The sequence below is a fragment of the Xyrauchen texanus genome, chromosome 31 (genome assembly GCF_025860055.1).
Source record: "Xyrauchen texanus isolate HMW12.3.18 chromosome 31, RBS_HiC_50CHRs, whole genome shotgun sequence".
Lineage (NCBI taxonomy): Eukaryota > Metazoa > Chordata > Actinopteri > Cypriniformes > Catostomidae > Xyrauchen > Xyrauchen texanus.
The window spans coordinates 33,280,097-33,303,126 of record NC_068306.1 but is presented as its reverse complement, the minus strand read 5'-3'; the positions used below and the strand labels follow the sequence as shown (position 1 = coordinate 33,303,126).

The following is a 23,030-nucleotide window of genomic DNA, read 5'->3' as shown; positions in this document are numbered from 1 at the left end:
AGCCTCCCGAGCTTTCCAGGGCTCCTCCTCCCGAGCCTCCCAGGGCTCCACCTCTCAAGTCTCTCGAGCCACCCAGGGCTCCGCCTCCTGAGCTTTCTAGGGCTCCACCCCCGAGCCTCCTACGGCTCCGCCTCCCGAGCCTCCTACGGCTCTGCCTCCAGAGCCTCCAGAGTCTTCTAGGGCTCCGCCTCTAGAGCATCCTACGGCGCCACCTCCCTCGGCTCCACCTCCAGCGCCCCCCAGGCCTCCGCCTCTAGAACCTCCTACGGCGCCACAACCTCCCTCGGCTCTGCCTCCAGAGCCTCCCTCGGCTCCGCCTCCGAAGCCTTCCTCAGCTCCGCCTCCTGAGCCTCCCCCGGCTCTGTCAACCACGGCTCCGCACCCGGAGCCTCCCTCGGCCCTGCCTACGGAGCCTTCTATGGTTCCACCAACCACAGCTCCGCCTCTTGAGCCTCCCTCTGCTCTGCCTCCAGAGCCTCCCTCGGCTCCGCCTCCGAAGCCTTCCTCAGCTCCGCCTCCTGAGCCTCCCCCGGCTCTGTCAACCACGGCTCCGCACCCGGAGCCTCCCTCGGCCCTGCCTACGGAGCCTTCTATGGTTCCACCAACCACAGCTCCGCCTCTTGAGCCTCCCTCTGCTCTGCCTCCTGAACCTCCCACGGCTCCGCCTCCTGAGCCTCCAGAACTCCCCATGACTCCGCCTCCCGAGCCTCCCCCGGCTTCGCCTTCCTCGGCTCCACCTCCTGAGCCTTCTTCAGCTCCGCCTTCAGAGCCTTCAGAGCCCACGCCTCCTTTGGCACCGCCTCCAGAGCCTCCTTCAGCTCCACTTCCTGAGCCTTCCTCGGCTCCGCCTCCAATGGCTCCCTCAGCTCCGCCTTCTGAGCCTCCTATGCTATCGCCTCCCTCAGCTCCGCCTCCCGAGCTTCCCTCAGCTCCGCCTCCCGAGCCTCCCTCAGCTCCGCCTTCTGAGCCTTCTACGCCATCGCCACCCTCGGCTCCGCCTCCCGAGCCTCCCTCGGCTCCGCCTACTCCTTCCACGGCGCCGCCTCCCAAGCCTTCTACGGCTCTGCCCACAGTGTACCCCACGGCTCTGCCTGCCTCTGCTCCGCCCCCAGGGTCTCCTACGGCCCTGCCTGCGCCTGCTTCGGCACCGCCACCCAAGTCTTCGACTGCTCCGCCTCAGAAGTCCTCCTTGGCTCCGCCTCACACGGCTCCGCCAGCTCCCCCAGTGGCCACTCCTCCTCCCTGGCCTCCTAAACCTGTCCCTGCCTGGTCGACACCTCCCTGGCCTCCTAAACCTGTCCCTGCCCAGTCGACGCCTCCCAGACCACCTAAACCTGTCCCAGCCCGGTCGACACCTCCCTGGCCTTCTAAACCTATCCCTACCCGTGGGACCCCCCCCGGGCCACCTGACCCGTTCCCCGTCTCATACCCCCATGGACTGCCTGTCGGCCCTCTCGGCCTCCGTGGTCTGCCTGTCCATCCCTTGTGCCTCCGTGGACTGCCTGATTGCCCCTTGTGCCTCCTTGGTCTGTTTCTGTGTCCCTTGTGCCTCCTTGATCTGTCTCTGTGTCCCTTGTGCCTCCTTGGTCTGTCTCTGTGTCCCTTGTGCCCCCTTTTGTCTGTCTGTTCTCCCCCTCTTCTAGCCCCTCTCTACTGGAACATTTTGCTTTTGTTATTTTTGTTTCCTTCGACCGTCTGGAATCCTGTCCTTTTGAGGGGGGGCTATGTTACGATCCCGTTTTGTCTGCCCCGTGTTTTCTGTTTCACTCTCCACTGATCACGTTCCATGTCACGTTTTCCTTTTTGTCTGCCCCGTGTTTCACTGTCCTTCTATAAACTACATTTCCCACAATTCCCGACATCCCTCACTGCCTGCACTCATCATTGTTCTCACCTGTGTCTAGTTTAGTCTTCATTGTGTCTGTGTATTTAACCCTGTTTGTTTCTCCATTCCCCTGTCGGTCTTTGATGTATGTAGATGCCTGGTTCCCGTGTTTTCCGTTGTTGGTTTCCCCGCCTGTTAACTCCTTGTCTGCCTTTCGTGTTTTTGTTTTACTTTTTCCCATTGTGGATGTTTCATTTGTTCGTGTTTTTTTCCGTATTGCCCTTGTTATTCAATAAAGTCCCGCTACATTTAGATCCTCGCCCCTCCTCTGCTTTCCTGCTCACCTATATCATAACACTATTCCCTTGTTTCGTTCCCATACCCAGTACCCAGTGTTTTCTTTCTTACATTTTACACAAAAGTTATTTTCTAATTAAAATCATGTTTACATTTCAGAATGTCTGCTATCAACTGAATTTATAAGAAATTAGATTTTTGCATTTTCATAAACCAGCCGGGAAAATGTTTAATATTCATCATATTTGAACGTAGTGAAGCAATTTTCAACTTTGTGCAATAGTATTTTTTATATTTATGGGAGTTTCTTTAACTTTGTGCACTTTCATGTCCCAAGGGTTGATTTGTATAAAAAAAATGAAAGTAAGTTGTCATATGAAAGTAAGATTAAAAATTACTTTATTTTTTTGGTACTTTTATCTACAGATTTTATTGATTTAGACTTTTCCCTGATCCAGAATTTCAATATAAAACTATGACAATCTATTATGAAAATAAACATTACTACATTGTTATTACATTAAATTATGATAATATAAACAATGAGTAAATTAAAAATAAACAATTTCAATATTTATTATTTGAAAATAATTTCTATACATTTTCTAAATTTACTACTGTCCCACAGTTGTGATGTCATTTCCACCACACCACAAAATTTTGCCCAATTAAAGTTATTTAGAGTACATATTAATCAAGTAGACAAAAGTGTTACTGAAGTACATGCTTGAGAATAAATATGAGACAAGTGATGTTTGAAAAGAGCAAAGAAAATTCAAGGTAAATGTCACTTGTGAGCAGAATATTTTTATTGGGCGTCATTTCCAATCAAGCTGTCATTTTACCAAATGACACAAAAGCGTGTGAAAACATAATTTAATTGTGTGTATTTAGGATGCATAAAATGTTAGCTTTGAAATTAGCCTTAGAGTAAATGAATCGGCCATTTTATTTCAAAACCATTAAAAATGTAATTTCCATCAGCGTCATTTCCAGCACAGACTTCTATTAAACACAATACAGAATTTGAGATGTGCTGGAAATTACACAGTGGTGGGAATTTTCTTGACTGTCAGAAAAAATAACCAAAGTGACATAAATCTCTAATGCATGTACATACACTGTCGGACATTGTTAGTAGACAAATTAAATAAACTAGTCATGAACAATATTTTAACAAGACTTTTCTTTCTTGGAATCCACAGTGCTAAAAGTGCACGAAGTTGAAGAAACTCCCTCATATGGTGCTTTTGCCATCATTTTAAAAAGTTTCGCCATCTTTTTGAAAACTCAAATTCCTTTTCTTTTCTTTTTTTGCATGAAGAAAAACAAACTGTACATTGTTTAAAATGTCTTCTTTGGTGTTCCTGTGATATAGTTTGGAACAACCCGTGAGTAAACAATGACAGAATTGGATGTATTATTCCTTTAAATCAATATTTGATTTGATGGACAGCCAGGTTGATTTCTCAAAAGCAGAGTTGCATGACCCACCACATCCTCAGCGAGAAGCCAACACTTCACACACACACCCGGCCGCTCTGCATTCTTGGGTTACAAACCTCACAGTGTTCCCTCGAGACAAAGCCATATCTCCGGCCTGGATGTGCTCAACATGTTTCTGCTCAGTTATTTGCTTGCAACAGACTTTTAATAGGCACTCTTGCGGCGCATGGAGAGTGTGAGCATGCATAGGGTGCAATTTACACATTGCTTTGTTTGTTTGAACATCCTAACCATCCCAACCCAGGACCATTGGCTCAACCAATGGTGCGAGTTTGAGACAAGACTATGTGTTTGTTTGACCAGTGGAATTGGTCATTATTTTTGCAATTCCATATGGTGACACATGTTGTGCAGGAATGATACACGTCAGCTTTAAAAGCATTGCCCCTGATAGCGCGAACCCTACATTTCTTTGTATAATGTGTGCGTATATGCCAGTTTGATATAAAACAGTCTCATTAGCTTGAACACTTTTGAAAAAGAACTTCACTTGAGTAATTGTTACACAAGCATATTCCATACCACAATGACATGCAGTGGAGATATATTTCAAGTTGTGGTCACCTCATATGGTTCTGTTGCGGCATTCTTTAAACGTCATTGTGGAAAATGCTTACTCCATCGGTATGGCTCACAGCACAGAGGAATTCTCACTAATCAAATCCGAGAATGTGGAATTGTGGTGTGACTTTGCAAAAATCTTTAAATCCTGGGTGTTAAAAACCTCATGGATATCCTGGATTTTCCCACAGTTGTTCAGGAGTCTTGGCAGAGTTTTTAATTGTGCTTAAATGATGAGGGATCAAATTTTCCTTGATCTTTTGGGATAAAAAGTGGTTATTGTTCCATGAAAAGATACTGTAACTTTCAGTACTCAAAACGTCCTCTCCAGTAAAAAAGTAAATTTATTGAAATTAAGTTGCAGAAACAGATGGTTACATACTATTGGAAATTACTGTGTAGGGGGTAACAGCTGGGTCTTCAATATTTATATTGAGGGAAAAAAACCAGTCAGGTTTATAGTCAAATAGTCAAATGTGAGAGTTTACTCTGATTGTTCTCTGCAGGTTCAAGAAGCATCACTAGTCGATGAGATACAACAGTTAGAAAGACAGGAAGTCGAAGTGAAGTTCTACAAACTTTCCGAAGCAATTATAGCCATATGCATTACATTAAGGGTATCAAGGTACCGCAATTTCAAGCATTCTGGTAGGTCAACTACTTCAAACATTTTTATATATTACAAATATGGACTGCTTTTATCTTCATGGAAACAATAATTTGTAGCCACAACATGAATCGAGGTCCCATCCTTGGTTGAAACAAACTCATGGTCAGATATCAGAGGCTAGCTATCAGTTATGGCTACTCCTTATTTCTTTATGTCAAAGGGGTTCCAAGGAGAGCAATTCAAATCCTTGGACATTGTTTTTGACTCTGGCAAAGTCACGTTTGAGAGGGCACAATAACTGTAAATAATTCCGAGACATAAGTTATCTAGACATTCAATGTATCGGTGCTATCTTCTCCTCCTAAGACTTGCTGGAATGTCAGTCCTCAACATCTGTGGAACATTAGGACAGAGAGAAGGAGAAAACACAGAAAGCACACACAAGGCCAAACGAAACATAGTATAATATCACATTAAAGAAACTAAAATCTCTCTCTCTCTCTCTCTCTCTATCTCAACAATTAATAATTATTTAATAAAATAGAATCAAATGGTTATAGAATAGTTGATTAATTATATAATTATTATAACAGAAATATATACAAGATACAGTAAATGCATATTCTCCAGAAGCCGGGCTAAATGAGTTATCACAGTTTCTGCACTCTTGGCATAGGCAAGACCCTCAAATTACATACATGTTAGTTGTACCTTATAGTAAAAGAAAAATAGAAAATGTATTAATATAATAACAATAAATGAGGATGATAAAAGATAAGGTATAACTTGTACAAATAAATAAAATGATTTCAAAAATCCACCCCTTTATTTATCTGATTGATAAATACATCAACAAATGAACATCCACATCCTTTTGTCTAAAATCTGAAAATACTATTTGATCAGGTGGTTGCTGGGCATTTTCTTCTATCAGCTTGCATGGTAAGGTCTGCTTTTGGCCATGACACACAGAAGCACGTTTTTAACAAGGTAAGCCATAGCCAAATTAGGCACTTAGGTCATTAGTTTAAATATATCTAAGCATTGCTAGTCTAAGTTACTAGTTATATAAGCTCTGGGATTTTCTGGTCCAGATACATATTATGAGTTAGGTCATTAGCCGTTTAAGCCTTTCCGCTAAGCAGACACATAGAGATTAAATTCATTAGTGTTATGCCAATCGGTCAAGCTGGTCAAGGCACACCAAGATAGCATACACTCAGTGCACATGGCTCTTCGGAGCAGCAGCAGTGCACAAGTCTTGGCAATAAATCTGCTTGGTTGAGGGTTGTGTCTTTTGTTATGTGCTTGTGAAGCTTCCCTGCTTTGTTGGGAGATTGTATTTAAGTCTAATTGTGCAGCAGCATGTCACACATGCTTAATGAAGCATGTCTGTATATGATCAAGCAGCAGCAGCATAGCAGATCTTATCCGGCAAGACCAACATCCTATTAATAGGTAATACCCACATAAACATATACAAACAGTCCGAGAGTTGTCATGACTGAAAGGACTAAGTTCGGGTATGAATGGCGCAAGCTCACAGCTTCTTTGAACTTGTTGTCTGTTAGCCAATCAGCTCGCTCATATGTAGCATGTTAAGTCAATTGACTCATATGGTGTAAGCTGATAGGTACTTTGATGTCTAATCAGGTAGATAATCAACTTGTGTACTCTCTCTTTGCCTAAAATATACATTTATTAATTTTGCAGATAAGAAGGTTTCACTGCAGTGGCTGGGAGAGTGGCCCTTCACCTCCCCAGCTTCATATGTCTAGATCTGCTACATGGGGGATTGTATTTATGTCTAATTGTCATATATGCTCAATGCAGCATGTCTTGCATTTTGTCTACATGTGCTGCAGCAGCAGCATGTCAGCTTAACTCAGTATGTCTCTGTATTTTCTAACAGTAGCAAGTATCTGTAGCATAGCAGATCTTGTCCGCCTAGACCAATATCCTATCAATATATCATACCCACATAAACACGGTTAATTTGCACACACACACACACACACACACACACACACACAAAATTAGTTACTACTGACATGTTTGCTACAATATTACTATGTTGCTAATTTTCATGAGGAATAAATATAGTGAGAAGATTCAACTGAACAGATATGTATTCTTTGTATACACAAATAAACTTCTCGGTTACGAATGAAACCTTGGTTCCCTGAGAGGGAACGAGACGTTGCATAATGATACAGTTGGGACTATGTCAGTGGTCTCACATGCTCCAAAGCTTGTGGCCAATTTGCCTCCATATGACCCAACGGTTTCTTATGATCTAGTCGATCCTCCATACATGCTAAATCTCGAGGTTCTGATGTGTATCAAATAGTGGACTCACACGAGAAGCAAGAGCGTGACCGACGGAGAACTCAAAATACAACTCTTTAACAATGGAAAGACTGCAGAATCAGTGAGTACAGAACTAACACATCTTAAAAGGAGCGAGGAGTACGAAGTACTTGCTGCCATTGAACAGGGACAGAGATAGCATTTGCATCTCTTCACCCATCAAAGAAAAGACGGTCACGCAACCATTTGAGTTTCATTTACATTTATGCATTTGGCAGACACTTTTATCCAAAGCGACTTACAGTGCACTTATTACAGGGACAATCCCCCCGGAGCAACCTGGAGTTAAGTGCCTTGCTCAAGGACACAATGGTGGTGGCTGTGGGGATCGAACCAGCGACCTTCTGATTACCAGTTTACCAGTTATGTGCTTTAGACCACTAAACCTTAGAAAATTAATGGAGACAAAGCATTCCGCATGTCATTTCACAATATTTTATATGAGAAAAATGCTCTTTTTTTGAACCTCTTATGTCCCCGGACCTGAGCACCAATTATGTAGGAGCTTGCACGCCACGCAGCAGCGCTCCAAAAACAGGAGAGAAAAACAGAGGCTGTGCCCTGTGCCTCATTACATTTCTGTGAACTCTCTAGGGTGACAAAACAGAAGAAGTTAGGTATTTTTAAACAAGTGCGTACCTTTTCCATCATTCCAGCGATGAAACACTTCCAAATCAGCACTTCCATAATGGCGCCGAACTAGGCCGTGCACCAGATTCGGTATCTGTCCTCAATCTTTCTTATGAAAAGAGCCGGATCCTCAAGGCTCATATAGCTCCTTTCAGAGACCGCACGGTTTAACAGAGCCTCGATGAAGCACAACCGGGCCTGTTTAACAATGTGGTTGAATCCACACACGAACTGCTAATTTTCAGTGGCATCCTCACATGTTGTCACTCAAAAGGGAGAACATAGTCCTTGCTTTGGCTTGAGTCGCTATTAACCAACACGGGTTTAGACAAATTCGTGCACTGAAGAAAATCTGGTGAGATAGCGCCAAGAACTCACCTCTATAGAGCCCGATATGTGGCTCCCTATGTGCGTCGATTAAGTGCCATCAGCCAATAAATTGCCATGATTTCAATTTGTACAGTCTTCAGACCAGGTGAGACCACTGACGTAGTCGCAATTGCACCAATATGCAACATCAGTGTTTCCTTGAAAGGGAACTAGAAAACACCCTCTATTATATAACTGAAATATGGTGGTAAACAGCAGCAATAAATGAGAATGTTTTACAAACAAATAACAAAATAATTTGTTTGTTAGTGAAAAAGCTACACTTTTGTGAAAAGAACTACTGTCACGCTACTGAAAAATTTTGTTAAATTAGAAGAATCACTACCCCCAAACACTGTAAAATGCAACTAAAGAGACAACTAAAAGTAAACCATTTGTATGTTTATTCTACTGAATAAGTGTAAACACCGTGGGGCAGATTAAACAGTTGCGCCACTTTTGCGTGTGGTATTTCTGCGCTGGAGACAGTGTTAGGATCCATGTGGAGTAAGTTTATTAAGAACACAAGCAAACAATCCAAATCAGCAGGCAAATAGACATAGTCGTTATGCAGGTGGTAAAATCCAACATACCAAAAAGACAGTCCAACAAGGCAAACAAAAACAAAGGGGTATCCAAAATGTAGTAATTCCAGAAAAACAGGCAATGGTCATAACATGATAACAATCAGCAATAGCAATGGAAAAAACACTCAGTAAGGCATGATAAAGGGCAACGCTTCGCGAAGTATAAGTGGAAGTGCATGGCAGTGAGCAGAGAAGAAATGAGTGATGATCAGTATTCAGGAGAGGGCTCCCACTGGTGGTTGGTAGGAGGGATAAAACCTCGGATGTTACACTCATTGTAGATTGCATTTCATTTACAAAAATTGCCTGCCTCAATTAGACTGCTTTATTACCACCTGATCTGTAGAGAGCATGTGAAAAAAACTGCACTTTTACTGGCTGCAATTCATTGTTAGTGAATGTGCCCCTGTGAGTTTAAAACTGTAAATCTGTAACAATATCAAAACACTGCTATTTTTTGAGCACCCCAATTTATGGTGTGAGTTTGGGTAGGGCTATCTTTTTGTCTGACTAATAGCAGATGAGGGAAGTGTTTGGGAAACCTGTTTGTTTAGTCATTATTGCAATTGTTTGGTGATGCTAGCACATAAATCCCACAAATGCTACAGCTGTTTCACAAAGTTGAAGGATTCTAAGATAACTTGCAGAGAAAAAAATTATTCACACTTCATAGCTTGTGTGTTTTAGCTCGTCATATCTCATTGCATTTATTGTATCATGCATCAGGAAGCCAATGTGTGGCTCAAAGGATGTTTGTAAAACCAAGACCGATCGCACCCGCTGTTTACTCAAGTGTGGTAATCCATTGCTCAGTATGCTGAAAATCAAAGTTTGTCTTTCTTATATTTGCCAGCGCTCCAGTTCCTATAGCTCTGGACAGACAGGCATAAAGCAGGCCACTAGTTTCCATCTCTGTGGGCTTCGGTTCGAGTAGCTTTACTTTTAATCAGATTGGCCCAATGCCAACGGGTCGCCCACACAGCCAGAGCGGAGGAGACAATTGATACATATGCTTGTCTCTAACCCCCACCCCCCTCCAGATTGTGACAACAAAGCATCTTTGTAACCCCAAGGCAGAGACACAGTGGACCTTTATCTGCGAGCCTAGTGCATCCAAAAAGAGAAAAACCCACATAACCTTTGTTTAGCCGGCTTCCTGTGAGGTCATACATATTACATAAGGGCTCGCTTTCTGTTGCATTGACCTGTGGCTGTTAGGGCAGATGGGGATGTGTTTCTCAGCTGTGGGCCATGTCTTATCACCTTTGTTACAACGTCCTGTTGCAACATTCAGTACAGTGAGAAGTGTTTGTTATTTTGTAAGCCACTTGGATCAACTCCTACATAAGGAAAAGTCCACCTGGAAAAGAAACGTCACCATTTACTTGAACTATGTCTTTTTTCTTCTACAAAACTCAAAATTCCATTCACTGATTTTTATACAATGGCCATGTACAGAGACACTCTTTAAAACTTAAAAATATACCCAAAGTGTCCTAAAAGTCGTTTATGAGACTTGTGCATATACAATTGTTTATATTTTGCAATGAAAATCTTTTATGTCCATGAATTCATGGACGATTCTCACAAAACCTGTCAAGAAAATGTCCTGGTAATATTTAAACCAAATCAATACAAGAAACAAACAAACATGAAATTATATTTAGCATTTTATAACCATTAATATTTCTTGCATTGTAACTTTTTGGGAACTTATTTTACCCCCAAATTCTAACTACCAAACATTTTACTTTTGCTATTCCCATTGTTTTCAATGATGATTGTCATCACTGTAACAGAATTATTATTATTTTTTATAATATTACAGTAAATAAAAAAGATGCTGTTGTACATTATTGTTTTTTATTAAAATCAGTGAAAATGAAATGGAGTACCTAGGGAATACTATTATGATGTCAAGCCATTTTTATTTTTGTAGCGCTTTTCACAACACACAGTTTCAAAGCAACTTTACAGAACATTATGCCATTATGTCTTAAAGTAGTTAAATACAAAAAGAAATACAAAAATAAAAACCATGATTGAAAATCATGCTTTAAGGCAGGACTTTTTCTTTTTTTGTGTGTGGCTCTAAAATTATTCCAGTTAAACAGGATAGTTCACCCAAAAAATTTTATTTTCTCATGGTGAGTAAATGATGAGAGAATTTATATTTTTGGGTGAACTAACCATTTAAGGCATATATAAAAATGTCTAAATGTCATTGCATTAGAAAACACATTAGTGTTTGTACAACTTGAGGGGTATTTATTTCTCAATTACATGTCTCAGAGTGCATTTATCATATTAAAAGTAAATTCAAAGATGCCTTTCTTAATCAAGACTTTAGTAGTGTGAACCATTGCAACTTTTGGTTGTGATTTTTCATGTAATTTGTTTATATTAAACAATTCAAGCTTCCTTCACAACTTTTATAAGGTGAAAAGGCAATGGAGACTTGAGGACTTGACGTGCGTGTTGCAGCTGTCCTTGGAGTGAGCGCCATGCATGTATAAAATGTCTCTGCATTCGTGTCGGTCTGTACACGAGAGGAAGTGTTTGGCTTTTGACAATGAGCTCCCTAGGAATGCACCACAGCCGAGGCCAAGTGGGTGTGTTGCAGCTCTGATATCGAAAGCCAAGTTTGGTTGCCTCCGGCGCCTCGGGGGTTTGCTGCGCTCAGCGGAGGGGTTGTTTTTCACACAGCACGCAAATGATAAGCAAGGCCTCTGTGTGCGTGTGTGTGTGTATGTGTGTGTGTGTGTGTGTGTGTGTGTGTCTGTGTTTGCAATATTTATACTTGTATCATAAAATTCATACATATTTAAAAAGTGTCAAAAAGTGTACCCAATACATTTTGTAAAAAATACTGTATAATGATTACACATGTCTCTGAAGTTAAAAGCTCCAATTAAAAAACTCTCCATTGAGAAAAGACTAGTTTCAGAAATGAGTGTTTTTCAACATGCAATGTTGACATGGAGGAATCTTCCATTAGACCATGCCATATTTATGTGCAACAAGTAAAGGAGTTTTTGTAAGACAGCTCTGCTATGCGTTTTACAACTGTCTGCATTTGAAAATCCATTCGGACTGGGTGTCAGCACAGACTGGGCCTCTGATACAGACTAGTAATAAATGGTGATAAGAAGTGCTTTCCGGAGCGCTGATGGAGAGGGGAAATGATGCAAGACAGTAGCCCTTTGTTTAAAAAGTTGCTTGCTTGGGCCTGTGCCACAGAGTTTGCAAAATGTGAGTATGTCAAGGCGATTCACACTAAAACTTTTGGCCGATTCTCAGGGCCATCTCTGTGTCTGTCTTTCCTGCTTTATAACGCCATCTTTATATATTTTTATTCCGTTTCTACCTTCACAGAAATGTATCTTGGTAACCATAATTTCCACCAAATTCCACCAACTTTTACCATTGTTACTACAGTAAAACTGTGGTAAATTTGTTTTAGACACCACTTTCACACAAACAAAAATTGGAACCAAAATGAAAGATGGATTTTGAAAGATTTTTACACTGCATGATTTATATATTGTAGTATGGCAATAAAATGGTTAGTAATGAAGGGATGGCTTTGAACTAAATAACAAAACGTGTTGTCTTGGTCAAAATATGTCCTTGGTAGTCTATTTAAAATCTTTAAATCTGGTGACTGTATGTTTTTGCTCTTGATAACTGCTCATAGAAAAGAAATAGCAGAAATTGCATCTAAAAACAGAATTAGTAACTGGGTAAACTTTAAAAAAATATATATATATTATTTCCATTGTTGCACATTGTTGCCTTCAAGCAACATACCTACAATTATTATATTAAATTATAATTATTCTAATTTTGTTTTTGTAAAAATGTTTTATTTTAGTAATGAGGTCTATTTTATGCAAGACAAATTAATAAAAAAATGTAAACTATGATGTCATAATGTGTGCAACATTGGATTAATATGATATGATTTTACAGTACTGACATTTATCTTTAATATGTAACTATGGTATTTTGGCAAAAAAAAAAAAAGAAAAAAATTGAACCATTAAACCTTTATAATTATTTCAACTAAGAACCAAATTACTTGGTATTTACTTGTGATAAAACTTTAGAGAAACTAGTTAACTAATTGTGCTTTTTAATCTGTTAATGCTAATTCTATTTTATAGGCTGATTTGTAAACAATTGTTCACTATATAATAACAACAGTCAATACAAATATATCATAAAACAGTTCATACAAAGTAGAAGATAGTTGCAAGTTTGCCTTTAGTGAAGATTATGAGTGAGTAATTGTCAAAAGGAGATTGTCATAAGAAAGAATGTTAGCTTTAGTCATCATTTACTTTCATTGCATATTTTTTCTATACAATACATTGAAACTGCTTATTGTTTGTGTTCCACGCATCTACTTCTGTGTTCCACATTAGAAAGAAAGTCATACGGGTTTGAAACAAACTTGTAAACGATGACATCATTTTAATTTCTGGGTGAACTTTTCCTTTAAGTTAGCATTTTGAAGCAGCCTGCACTTGCTGTTCCCATTCCTCCCTTGCTTCAACTTTCAGGAAATTTCTTGAACAGTCTCACCTTCCAACTCCACCCTGCCTTGCAAATCACTGCACTTCATTCTTGTTTGTCTCTCTGGTGCATTGCATTCATATTCTTGAACATTAGAAAGAAGGAAGGAGAGGAGGGTAATTCGGGGGGTTGTATGAGTACAGCACCAGATGTCCTCAGGAGTTTTGCAATATGTCATTTGCAAGAGGACGTTTTCTTGAACCAAGACAGCATGGATGAGTTCATTTCGGAAATGCACAGGGAAGCCTGGCTTTCAATTATACTAAATGACTGGCCACGTGACTTAGTGAGACCAGATGCCGAACAGGCAAAGAGAAAGTTCAGATCTAAGATACAAGCAGTGAATTGGTTTAAACTCAATTGAGCTGTTGTATTTGTGGCCAGTTATGTTGATTTTCTGCAGAGAAATGGTCTCCTGAGAGGAACGTTCCTTTTGTGGTGTTTGAACAAGCTTTGAACAAACCCCTAAATTATAATATGCATTATAAACCCCTAAATCTAAGAATTAAACTATGTCAAAAGCTGTCCCACACCGTTTGTGCTATATGGACATAATTGATACCACAAATCATGCTGCTTTTTGAAGAGAGATGTGTCTAGTGATTGGACAATAAAATGGGTGAAACAAAATCCATGAAGTAGAGGCCTGAGCCATATCTAGAGACTAGAATATCATTGGCTGTGTTCACACTACACATAAATTTAGTTTAGCTTTTGAAAATCGATCTTTTGGACTGACTGTGCATACTATTAGTTTGAAAACAGATCAGTTTCTTCAGACAGTCTTGTCAATATCCAGTGTATCTATACAGGTTGATGTTGTAATGATGTTTTGAACTCACAAGGAGCATGAGAGTAGACAAGACTGAGGCATTTTAAGCATCCATGCATATACTGTGTCCCTAACCACTAACTCATTCACTGTTTAGAACATAGTAAATGTCATAGAGTTCACTATATGTGGAAAGAGTGCGTGAACATTTGCATATTCAGACAGCTCCATACAATATTGCACACTTTGTAGGATATCACAAATGATGAAAAAAAAAAAATACTTGAAAACCCCAAATTTCAAAACACAGATGGATGTAGTTTGGATAAGGTTTGTAAACACTGAATTTTATGTGGGTTTTATGCTGTTCAAACTACAATAAAAATTAAAAAATAAATAATAATAAATACAGATTTGAGTCGGATATGTAAAAAAGAAAAGTAATTTGAACTGCCTGCTTTATAGACTTCTGAGACTTGGGCCAATATGGAACCTCCTAGTAACAACCCAGAACACCCTAGCAACCACATAGCAATGCCATAGTTACCACCAGAACACCCAAGCAACCACATTGGCATGCCATAGATACCACTCAGAACACCCTAGCAACCACCCAGAACACCCTAGCAACCACATAGCAACCACATAGCAACACCACATTTTCCACCTAGAACACACTAGCAACCAAATAGCAATGGCAGAGCTCCCACCCAGAACACACAAGCAACCACATAACAAATTACTAAAAACTATTTAGAAGACCTTTGCAACCACATAGCAACATTATGGCAACCATCCCCCCATTGGGACAGAGTTTTGCACTAGAAAATATCTTTAGAAATTTTTAAATTCTATTTGCACTTCCTACTTTGCATACTAAAGTGAAAGTGATAGTATGTGTTGCACAGATAGTGATACAGTTTTTTTTTTGTTTTTCAATTGGAGACACATTTCACATCATTGACCCATTTCCTCAAACTACATACACAAAGCCCATTATAAAATACCACATTTCCAAAATCTCACACAAATGGAAAAACATTTTTTGCTGAAAAACTTCCCACAGCAATCAAAACTAAATTATCCATTCAGAATCACACTTAGAAAAACTTATGTTTCACACACTAAGCATAAGTTTACACACTCTGCTGCAAAGGTAACACTTTCTCATCTAAATGAATTGTATTCAGATTGAAGGGGGGGGGATAAACATTGTCTGACACTTCAAAAACAGACATTTTATTTTTCAGTCTGCTGTATTTACTGCATACTCAATTTTCAATGTATTTAGTGTCACCTTCTGAAAGAAAAACTTGGCAATGTACTATAAAAAAGGTAACCAAAAAATTGGTGATATCATTACAGTATTAGGCACCACCATATTGAAAATATGAGCTTCTTGATTTGGGGAGAACAGGCAATTCTTCCCCCTAATATTTGATGTCTTCTCTCAATTGTGTAGAGGTTGAAAAAATGGTTTCCCTACATAGGAGAGTGAAGTATTGTGCAAATATATAATACTGTGAGAAATATCTGTAACCAACAACTTACCTGTTCTCAGTTCGAAATGTTCTGATTATTCTAGCTACAGTATAACAATTTAGATGTGGCAGCACCCTCTGTCCAGCTTCCTAAAGCTCATACTTTGGTTGATGACACTATCTTTCACAGTAGCTCTTACTTTATCTCATTTTATATATTTATGCATCTTAGTCTTCCTCTACCTCTTCATGCTCTTTGTTGTTCCATGTTTTTAATGTTTCAGTGAGCTGAACATAGTGACTTTTATATATCTGAGACAGTAAAGTATTCAGTTTTGGTTGATTGTGTTTGCATTATTTCATCCGACTCCCTTGGTTATTTGAAGTAAGTGTATTCACAATGACAATTGTGCTGGACTGCTGAGAGTTGTCTGAAGAGTATTGTAAATATAATACATGAGAACTTCAAATTGTGTGGAAGCAGGAAAACAGTTTTGCTTTATTTGGGTATATGTTTCTGGCACATTAGCAAGTGAAATTGATTAGTGAATTGTTTCAGTCACAGTGTGTATCCAATTGAAAAAATAAATGTAATACCATTACATATTATTCTCTTCTTACAGTAATGGAATAAACTTGCTCTGTAGAAAAGCAAGACATTTTATTCCTGTTTTGTTTTTGTTTTTTCTCATTTTTATCAGAATACCCTGAGCAATAAAGGTGAGCTAGATATGTTCACGTTCTGATGTGAATGGCTTGTGTGTGTGAACATCAAGATCACTAATAAACTAAGTGTTGTTATTGTAATTGTAATTTTGTGTGTCTGGTCCTGGTAAACATGCCTTTGTTTCCTGGGAGACTGATAAAAAAAAACATGTGTGCCACAGACATTGTATCTAATTATCCAACCAGATTATCACTTACTAGACTGAGAAAGCTATTACTAGGTTTATGTGCAATTTAGATTGGACAGTTATTGAGGGTACTGTGGGCGGTCCATGGATTTGCCATCTGAAGCTGAGATTAGGCCTGGATAGATTCAGGGATGTGTGAGTCATGCAGGTTTGCAAATATTGTATGTGTTTGTATTTATTTAAGCTGCAGCCCCAGGTCATCCGGTGTCTAATTACAAAAGCAAGCTCTTCTTTAGATGTCACGTGAAGCAGGCATCTCTCCTCATAGTCAGGCCTGTGTAGAAGACCAAATTTAGAGAGGGGTGGGGTGCACAGGTACACCAGCCCTCCACTGTAACATGCTTTAGGACACAAGAATCCTGTGAGTTCTCCTTCAAAATGCTCTCAATTCACATATCTGCCCTTTAGAATTCCAGATTTAGGACATTTTCAGTTATGGAGAGCCTTTTGTTAGGTATTCATATGTAAAATAGAAGTCTGATTAATACTGTGAAATACTGGCAGTAGTAAATTGCCTGTTGCATATCTGATTGGTTTACTAAACCTGGTTTATACATTGGTGATACACTTTCACGGCTCTCTGGAATACTTGGTCAATCTTATATATATATATATATATATACATAGCAAATATTTTCATTGCAGTAATGCACAAACAATGGAAGTAAATGGGAAGTAAAATCATGTTAACATGTATCATGTTTATGTCTTGTGGCTATACTTCTGAAACAGTGTGTATTTTAATGTTTTTAAACTGGCCCCATTCACTTTCATTATGTAAGTGTCTTACTGTAATCTTAATGTTTTTTTTATTTTTTATAAAAAATTAATTAACGAGGAACGCTCAATCAGCATTGACAGAAATGCTACTGATTGAGCTTAATTTGACTAACCTTCCTTTATATTGTTGTAAAATGCTGCAAAGTGACATGCGTTATAATATGTTTTCCAACAGCATGTGGTGTATGAATGTAATGACACTGAAGACACAACACAACAGTTTTATATTTAACAATATATATTTTCCGATTTCAATGTACATTCCGTGTTGACATAAGCTTTTATTCACAAACAAATGTAGGCATCTAAATAAATACTATATAAAATAGAACTTCAAAATAAATATATATCTATAAAGGGACATTTTCATAAGTGTGAGATTTTTTTCTTCCTTTTCCTTTTTTAAACAAAACAAAAGCACATTGCTCTTTTTTTAATCCTCAACATTAACAATGAAGCCAAAGTAACGCAGAAGATTACAAGCCCAGTTTGGAAGGCAGCTTAAAGTGGGTTAAATCTATTGGGTTGCTATAGTGGCCAAGAAAATGTACCACAAACAGATGTATTCACAGCGTCCTGATGAAAACATCTCAGCATTGAGTAGCAAGAAGGAAGATTGTTCAATTATGCAAACAACCATTAAGATTTTATTTTACAGCTTTGTGTATTTTTTCTCTAGTTGAAAAGATTGTGAAAAATTAACACTGTAAGAGAAGGAGGGGTAAAAAGCAACACCAAATAAGATGGAATGTCACTTGAGAGAGATCCCTGTTCCTCCCAGACAGGTTTTCGCACAGCAGCTGTATATGTCAATCAAGCACTGAAGATGGTGCACCATTTTAGGAGGCAATTCCAAAAAAAAAAAAAAAAATACCTTGGCAACATTTAGGTGGTTAGCATGATGAAATGCTGTTCCTTCAGTTAATTAATTAAATCTACAGTTTCAGGGGCACAGAGGAACAGGGAATTAGCCTTGCCTCTCTCGTGCTAACGAAGCATGGCTAGCATTAACAAGGAGGTATTTTATTGCCTGGCACACTTTTGGAAATCAAGTGCTTGTAATTGAAATACCTAAACACCCTACATACTACACCACAGCCACATAATCCAAACTCCCACCCGCTCCCAGGCCTCCCAAAAATATAATAATTAATTTATATACTTTTGTACTGAATCGTAACTAAATTGTACCATGCAATTGCTCATGACTTTTGAAACATATTTTAAGATTGCTAGTTTTCACTATTAACAAGAACGTGTAACCTGCATAGGTCAAAAACTCTAAGATATCTATGTTACATTTGCAACTCTTCCCTATGCAGCTATGTAAGCCTTTTCATCCACAACTACTCTGGCACCTATCCATGGTTTAGATTGCAAAGACGTAAACCCTAGCCTTAAACATTCAAGACTAAGAACAGTAGTGTATTTTGCTTATTCTGATTTGTGCAACTAGTACAAACATTGGAGTATGTGGGACTACATGAGCGAGGTATAAATACGTGAACTGTTGGTTTGTATTGAGCAGGCAGACAATATTCCCTCATGCTCCCACGACAAGGAATCCTTGGAAGCAGAGTACCGTACCTTTAAGAACTTCTTGTCGCACTGGAGTACAACAATGCATGCCCATTTGCACACAACAAATTCTAAAAATGGTCAACTAAATCTATGGTGCACTCCTTTGGCAAAATCTCAATACTCTATACACATAACAAAAATAAATGTGGAGAAAGCAGTTCGATACACGTTATGTTTGGTGGTGGTATGGTGCGTCCTAAAACTAGAGGAATTTGTCCAACTACAGTGAAACATTTTGTGCACACTACTGTACATAATACTGTGCTTTTGCCTCATTTATAATAGTGATACAGTTGGTTTTGTTTATCAGCGGCAGAACAATATAAGCTAACTTTATAGCTTTTCCTTTTCCTGTAATCAATGACCCAATTCTCCTCATAGCTTATGAATGCTCAGTTTCTGAAATGCTGCATTATGATTTCTTTAAATAATGCCTCCACCTAATTCCAAGCTGAATTCACATTCGGCATGTAATTCCCATGAACTGATGATCCCTGAGGTCATTTTCTAATCAAATTGAACTGCTAACATTTGGAAGAATTATTGTGGAAGTTCATGTACTGTATGTCATCAAAAGGGAATTTTTCCACCTATTTGCCATCTAAGAGTCAAACAATCTGTCCCCATTGAAGATAGAAATCATCATGTCAAGCAGTGACGGTTATAGGTGGTCTTGATTCATGTCTTTCGCAATGGTACACATTGTATTTAGGGATGTCAATGGAATCCTTCAATGCAACAAAATTACCTCCTTTGCTTGCGATCTAAACAAGAGGAAATAAAGCTCTAGAACAAGCTTGTAAATGTACTGTGCTCTGAGGTGAAGTCTGGTTATTTTGATTGTGACATGTGTTATCAGCTTGGAATTCACGGCAACCTTTCCTCAGTTCCAGATCCGGAGGGGGATTGTCAAAGTATAGAGTCTTCTTGGGTGATATGTACTTTGACTTTTTAAAGCCACCCAAAGAGAAAATGAACATCGAACAAGAGATTGGACTCTTTCAAACAGACATTTTGCTAAAATGCAGCATACTGTGGTAGCAAGTTGGGGCTGAAATGGCAGAACACCTTGATTCCACAGCCATCTTGAGAAACCCCCAGGAGAAGGAACTACAGGCCTCTCTTTTGTAGTACTTGACGAACAAGTAAAATAATGGTTTGTGCCCATTGTTTGAACGTTGCTACTGATTTACGGTATAATACCTTAAGCAGGAGGGTTATGCGTGAACCTTAAGTACCATGATTTCGGGAAGTACGTCACTACTGTAGAGGGTCCTGCAAACTTTGCTCATGAATCTCTGTTGTACACTCCATATCTGGCCATCAGGATGCATGTTTTTCCACTGGATGGGCCTTGACCTCTGCCGCCTTGCAGGTTTGAGTGCTTTTGCAGTGGCAGCCTGGGCGGCTGAGTCCATCATAGCACTTCTGCGAAAGCTTGGCACAACCAGTTGCAGGCAAGTAGCACATCAGGCAAGGCAGGACCAATGATACAGCTGCCATGAAGGACCATCGAGCACAACAGTTCGAATTTGAGCAAGAGCATGGCTTGTCAGCGCAGGAGCCTTCCTCGTCCTCATCCTCAGTGCAGTGGTAGAAGACACCCTTGACTAGACACATGCAAGTGACAGAGTCCACTAGATTCTGCACTGAACACAGGCACCCTTGGTTGCAGACCCAACATGACGGCAAGGTCCGCGGCAACGTGCACTCTGTGCATCGGCATTTACCACACTTTTCGCACAATGGCATGTGCTTCTTCTCTACTGGCAAAGCTGATACTGCCTTCATGTTCTGGGTCTTGGAGCTTACCACCTTGGGTTGCTCTGCAGCAAGGGTCCTGCCATGGCCACCACCAGTGGTATATGGATCCACAACAGGAGGTGGAGCAGCGTGGTCCAGCAGCCGTTGGTCAGATGAGGTGCTGCTGCTACTGCTGATTGAGCTGGGCCGACCGCTAAATGAAATCCAAGGGTGTGTGGTGGCATCTGGGATCTCACAGCGGGACAAATTAGGATGGTGTGGGGCTCCCAGCAGGACTTCTTGCCCCCTTGTGGCTGCCTTGTGGCTCGGTGGCTGTTGTGAGATCACCGCAGGAGTGTCGATGTAGTCATTCTCCAGATGTAAAGATTTCATTTGGTCAATGGGGTAGATAGTTAATGGGTGCTGGAGCCGCCCGTAGGGTATGCGGCTGTCCAGCAATGGTTGCACCATGATGGAGGAGGATACTTCAGGAATGTGGTGAGGAACCCTTGACTCCATCTGTAGGTTGTGTTCCTCAAACACCAGAGCTCAGCACAGCATTTAGCACTCCTGCGGAGATAACAGCATGACTTTGTAATGAAAAATCCCTTTACAGGAGGATAGTCTCCTTTTTTGATCAAAGCTTACCAAGTATAATTCTGTTCTTGACAAATTTGCTATTATTCTACAATTTAAAGACAAAGGTTGTTTGGAAGTGACCACTGTCTGAAAACTCAAGGTACATTTCAAATAGAGACCTTTGTGTAACAGAGCAAAATAGATTTGAAAAAACAAACATTAGGGCTATATACTAACAAAGTAATTAAATATTAATAACATATTAATATTTGTTATTAGATGACAAAGACAATGTTACAAAATGTTTAATCCTTCAATCCAATAATCAAAGTCATTATTCTTATATTATTAGTAGCTTAACTGCAAGAACTGCATTTTGAATAATAGTGAAATGTGAGATGACAAAGATTAATCTACAGTTAAGTTTTATCATAAGTAAAATAAACTAATATGACGATTGGTCGGACGTTATCAATCACGAGTTTTGAGGGTAAAATTCTTTCATGGACACGGTTAAATCAGAAAGTCAAATATATTTCAGTTAGACGGTGCTGTAAAATGTTTTAATTATATGCTATTTGTTAGAGAGCGCTTAAGAAAATATGTTTGATTAGAAAAGAAAATCAACCTGTTGAAGGATTTTTGGTAGCCTACTTATACACTATTGAAGTGGCACTATATCGAGATGTTACATTTTGAGCTTCTACGCCTCTCTTGTTACGCAGTCAGCCTATACATTCGCTGAAGCGTTGTCATCTAAAACGGCTTCTTATATGCTGGCGTGCTTGAATTATTAGGATTTCATATTCAAAGCGGTCTTGTTTTTTAAACGGCGTATCTGACTCGTAACCGTTTGCTACATTAAAAACGTATAGAACCTCTAGAATCTCCGATCGTTGTTTTACACATGAAAATTATATATTTTTGGATGAAGATGATAAGTCAAGACCACCTGACCGAATGACGAGCGAATGTGCGAGCTGCAGCGGAGCGTCACGCGATGATATTCGAATGAACGCGTTGCTCGCGCGAGCAAATGACACCGAAAATACGCAACAACCCGCTCTCGTTTACCCGATCAAATGAAACGACGTGTGTTTACTTAACCTCGCATTTTCACCTGTCCATCGTGTAAATTTCATTGTTAAATGGCTATAGTTTCCGTAGTTAAATATTTACACAAGGCGCAAATACTGGAACTACGACATAATGGGACATGCAAAATAACGTCTGTAGGCTATATATCGGCGCTTTCTGATAAGTCAGCAAAACGGAAATGAGTCGGTTGCGATTTGGAAATAGAAAATAAGCAGTGTTATAGCATTGTCTTTGACAGTTGTGTTGCTTTCCAAATTAGGTTTTGGAATAATCGTTGAGCATAAACACCTTTATATCTGAAAATAACCGGGGAAAACTCACTTGCTTTAGAAAACTGGTCATTTCCTTCTCCGAATGAACACGGTTATAGCGTTATATTCCAATATCAGATAGATAGATCCAAATGAAGCCGTGGAGGGGGAAACAAAATCCGGACGACTCTCCGTGCGATGTGCACTGCAGTAAGGACACAGTCTTCTCCATACGATGTTGCAACTACATGAGGGAAATGGCTTTTTATGAATGGGAGGGTAAGAAGCGTACTGCGCAGATGCTTTTGACAGATTTTTTTGTGAATGGGAGGGCATTACGACTCAGGGAGCAAATGCGGGGGTTACACTTTTATGAATGAGAGAGCTCCGGACTTCACTGCGCATGCGCGCTTTAAGATTTCATGAATGGAAGAATGGGGGCTTTTCGTCACAAGGGCAATGTCAAAGCGGATTACATGAAAAAGGCGGTTACTAGTT

At 39.7% G+C, this 23,030-nt stretch overlaps 1 protein-coding gene across 1 annotated transcript; it reads right to left on the bottom strand.

Moving 5' to 3' along the window:
- Nucleotides 1–17,528: 17,528 nt before the first annotated feature.
- Nucleotides 17,529–22,754, bottom strand: LOC127624567 (protein sprouty homolog 4-like). Its single transcript, XM_052099351.1, has 2 exons — nucleotides 22,603–22,754; nucleotides 17,529–21,174 (listed from the first exon to the last, which is right to left on the bottom strand). Exon 2 carries the CDS (start codon nucleotides 21,121–21,123, stop codon nucleotides 20,185–20,187), a length of 939 nt encoding a protein of 312 aa, XP_051955311.1. The 5' UTR covers nucleotides 21,124–21,174; nucleotides 22,603–22,754; the 3' UTR covers nucleotides 17,529–20,184.
- Between the last annotated feature and the right edge of the window lie 276 nt (nucleotides 22,755–23,030).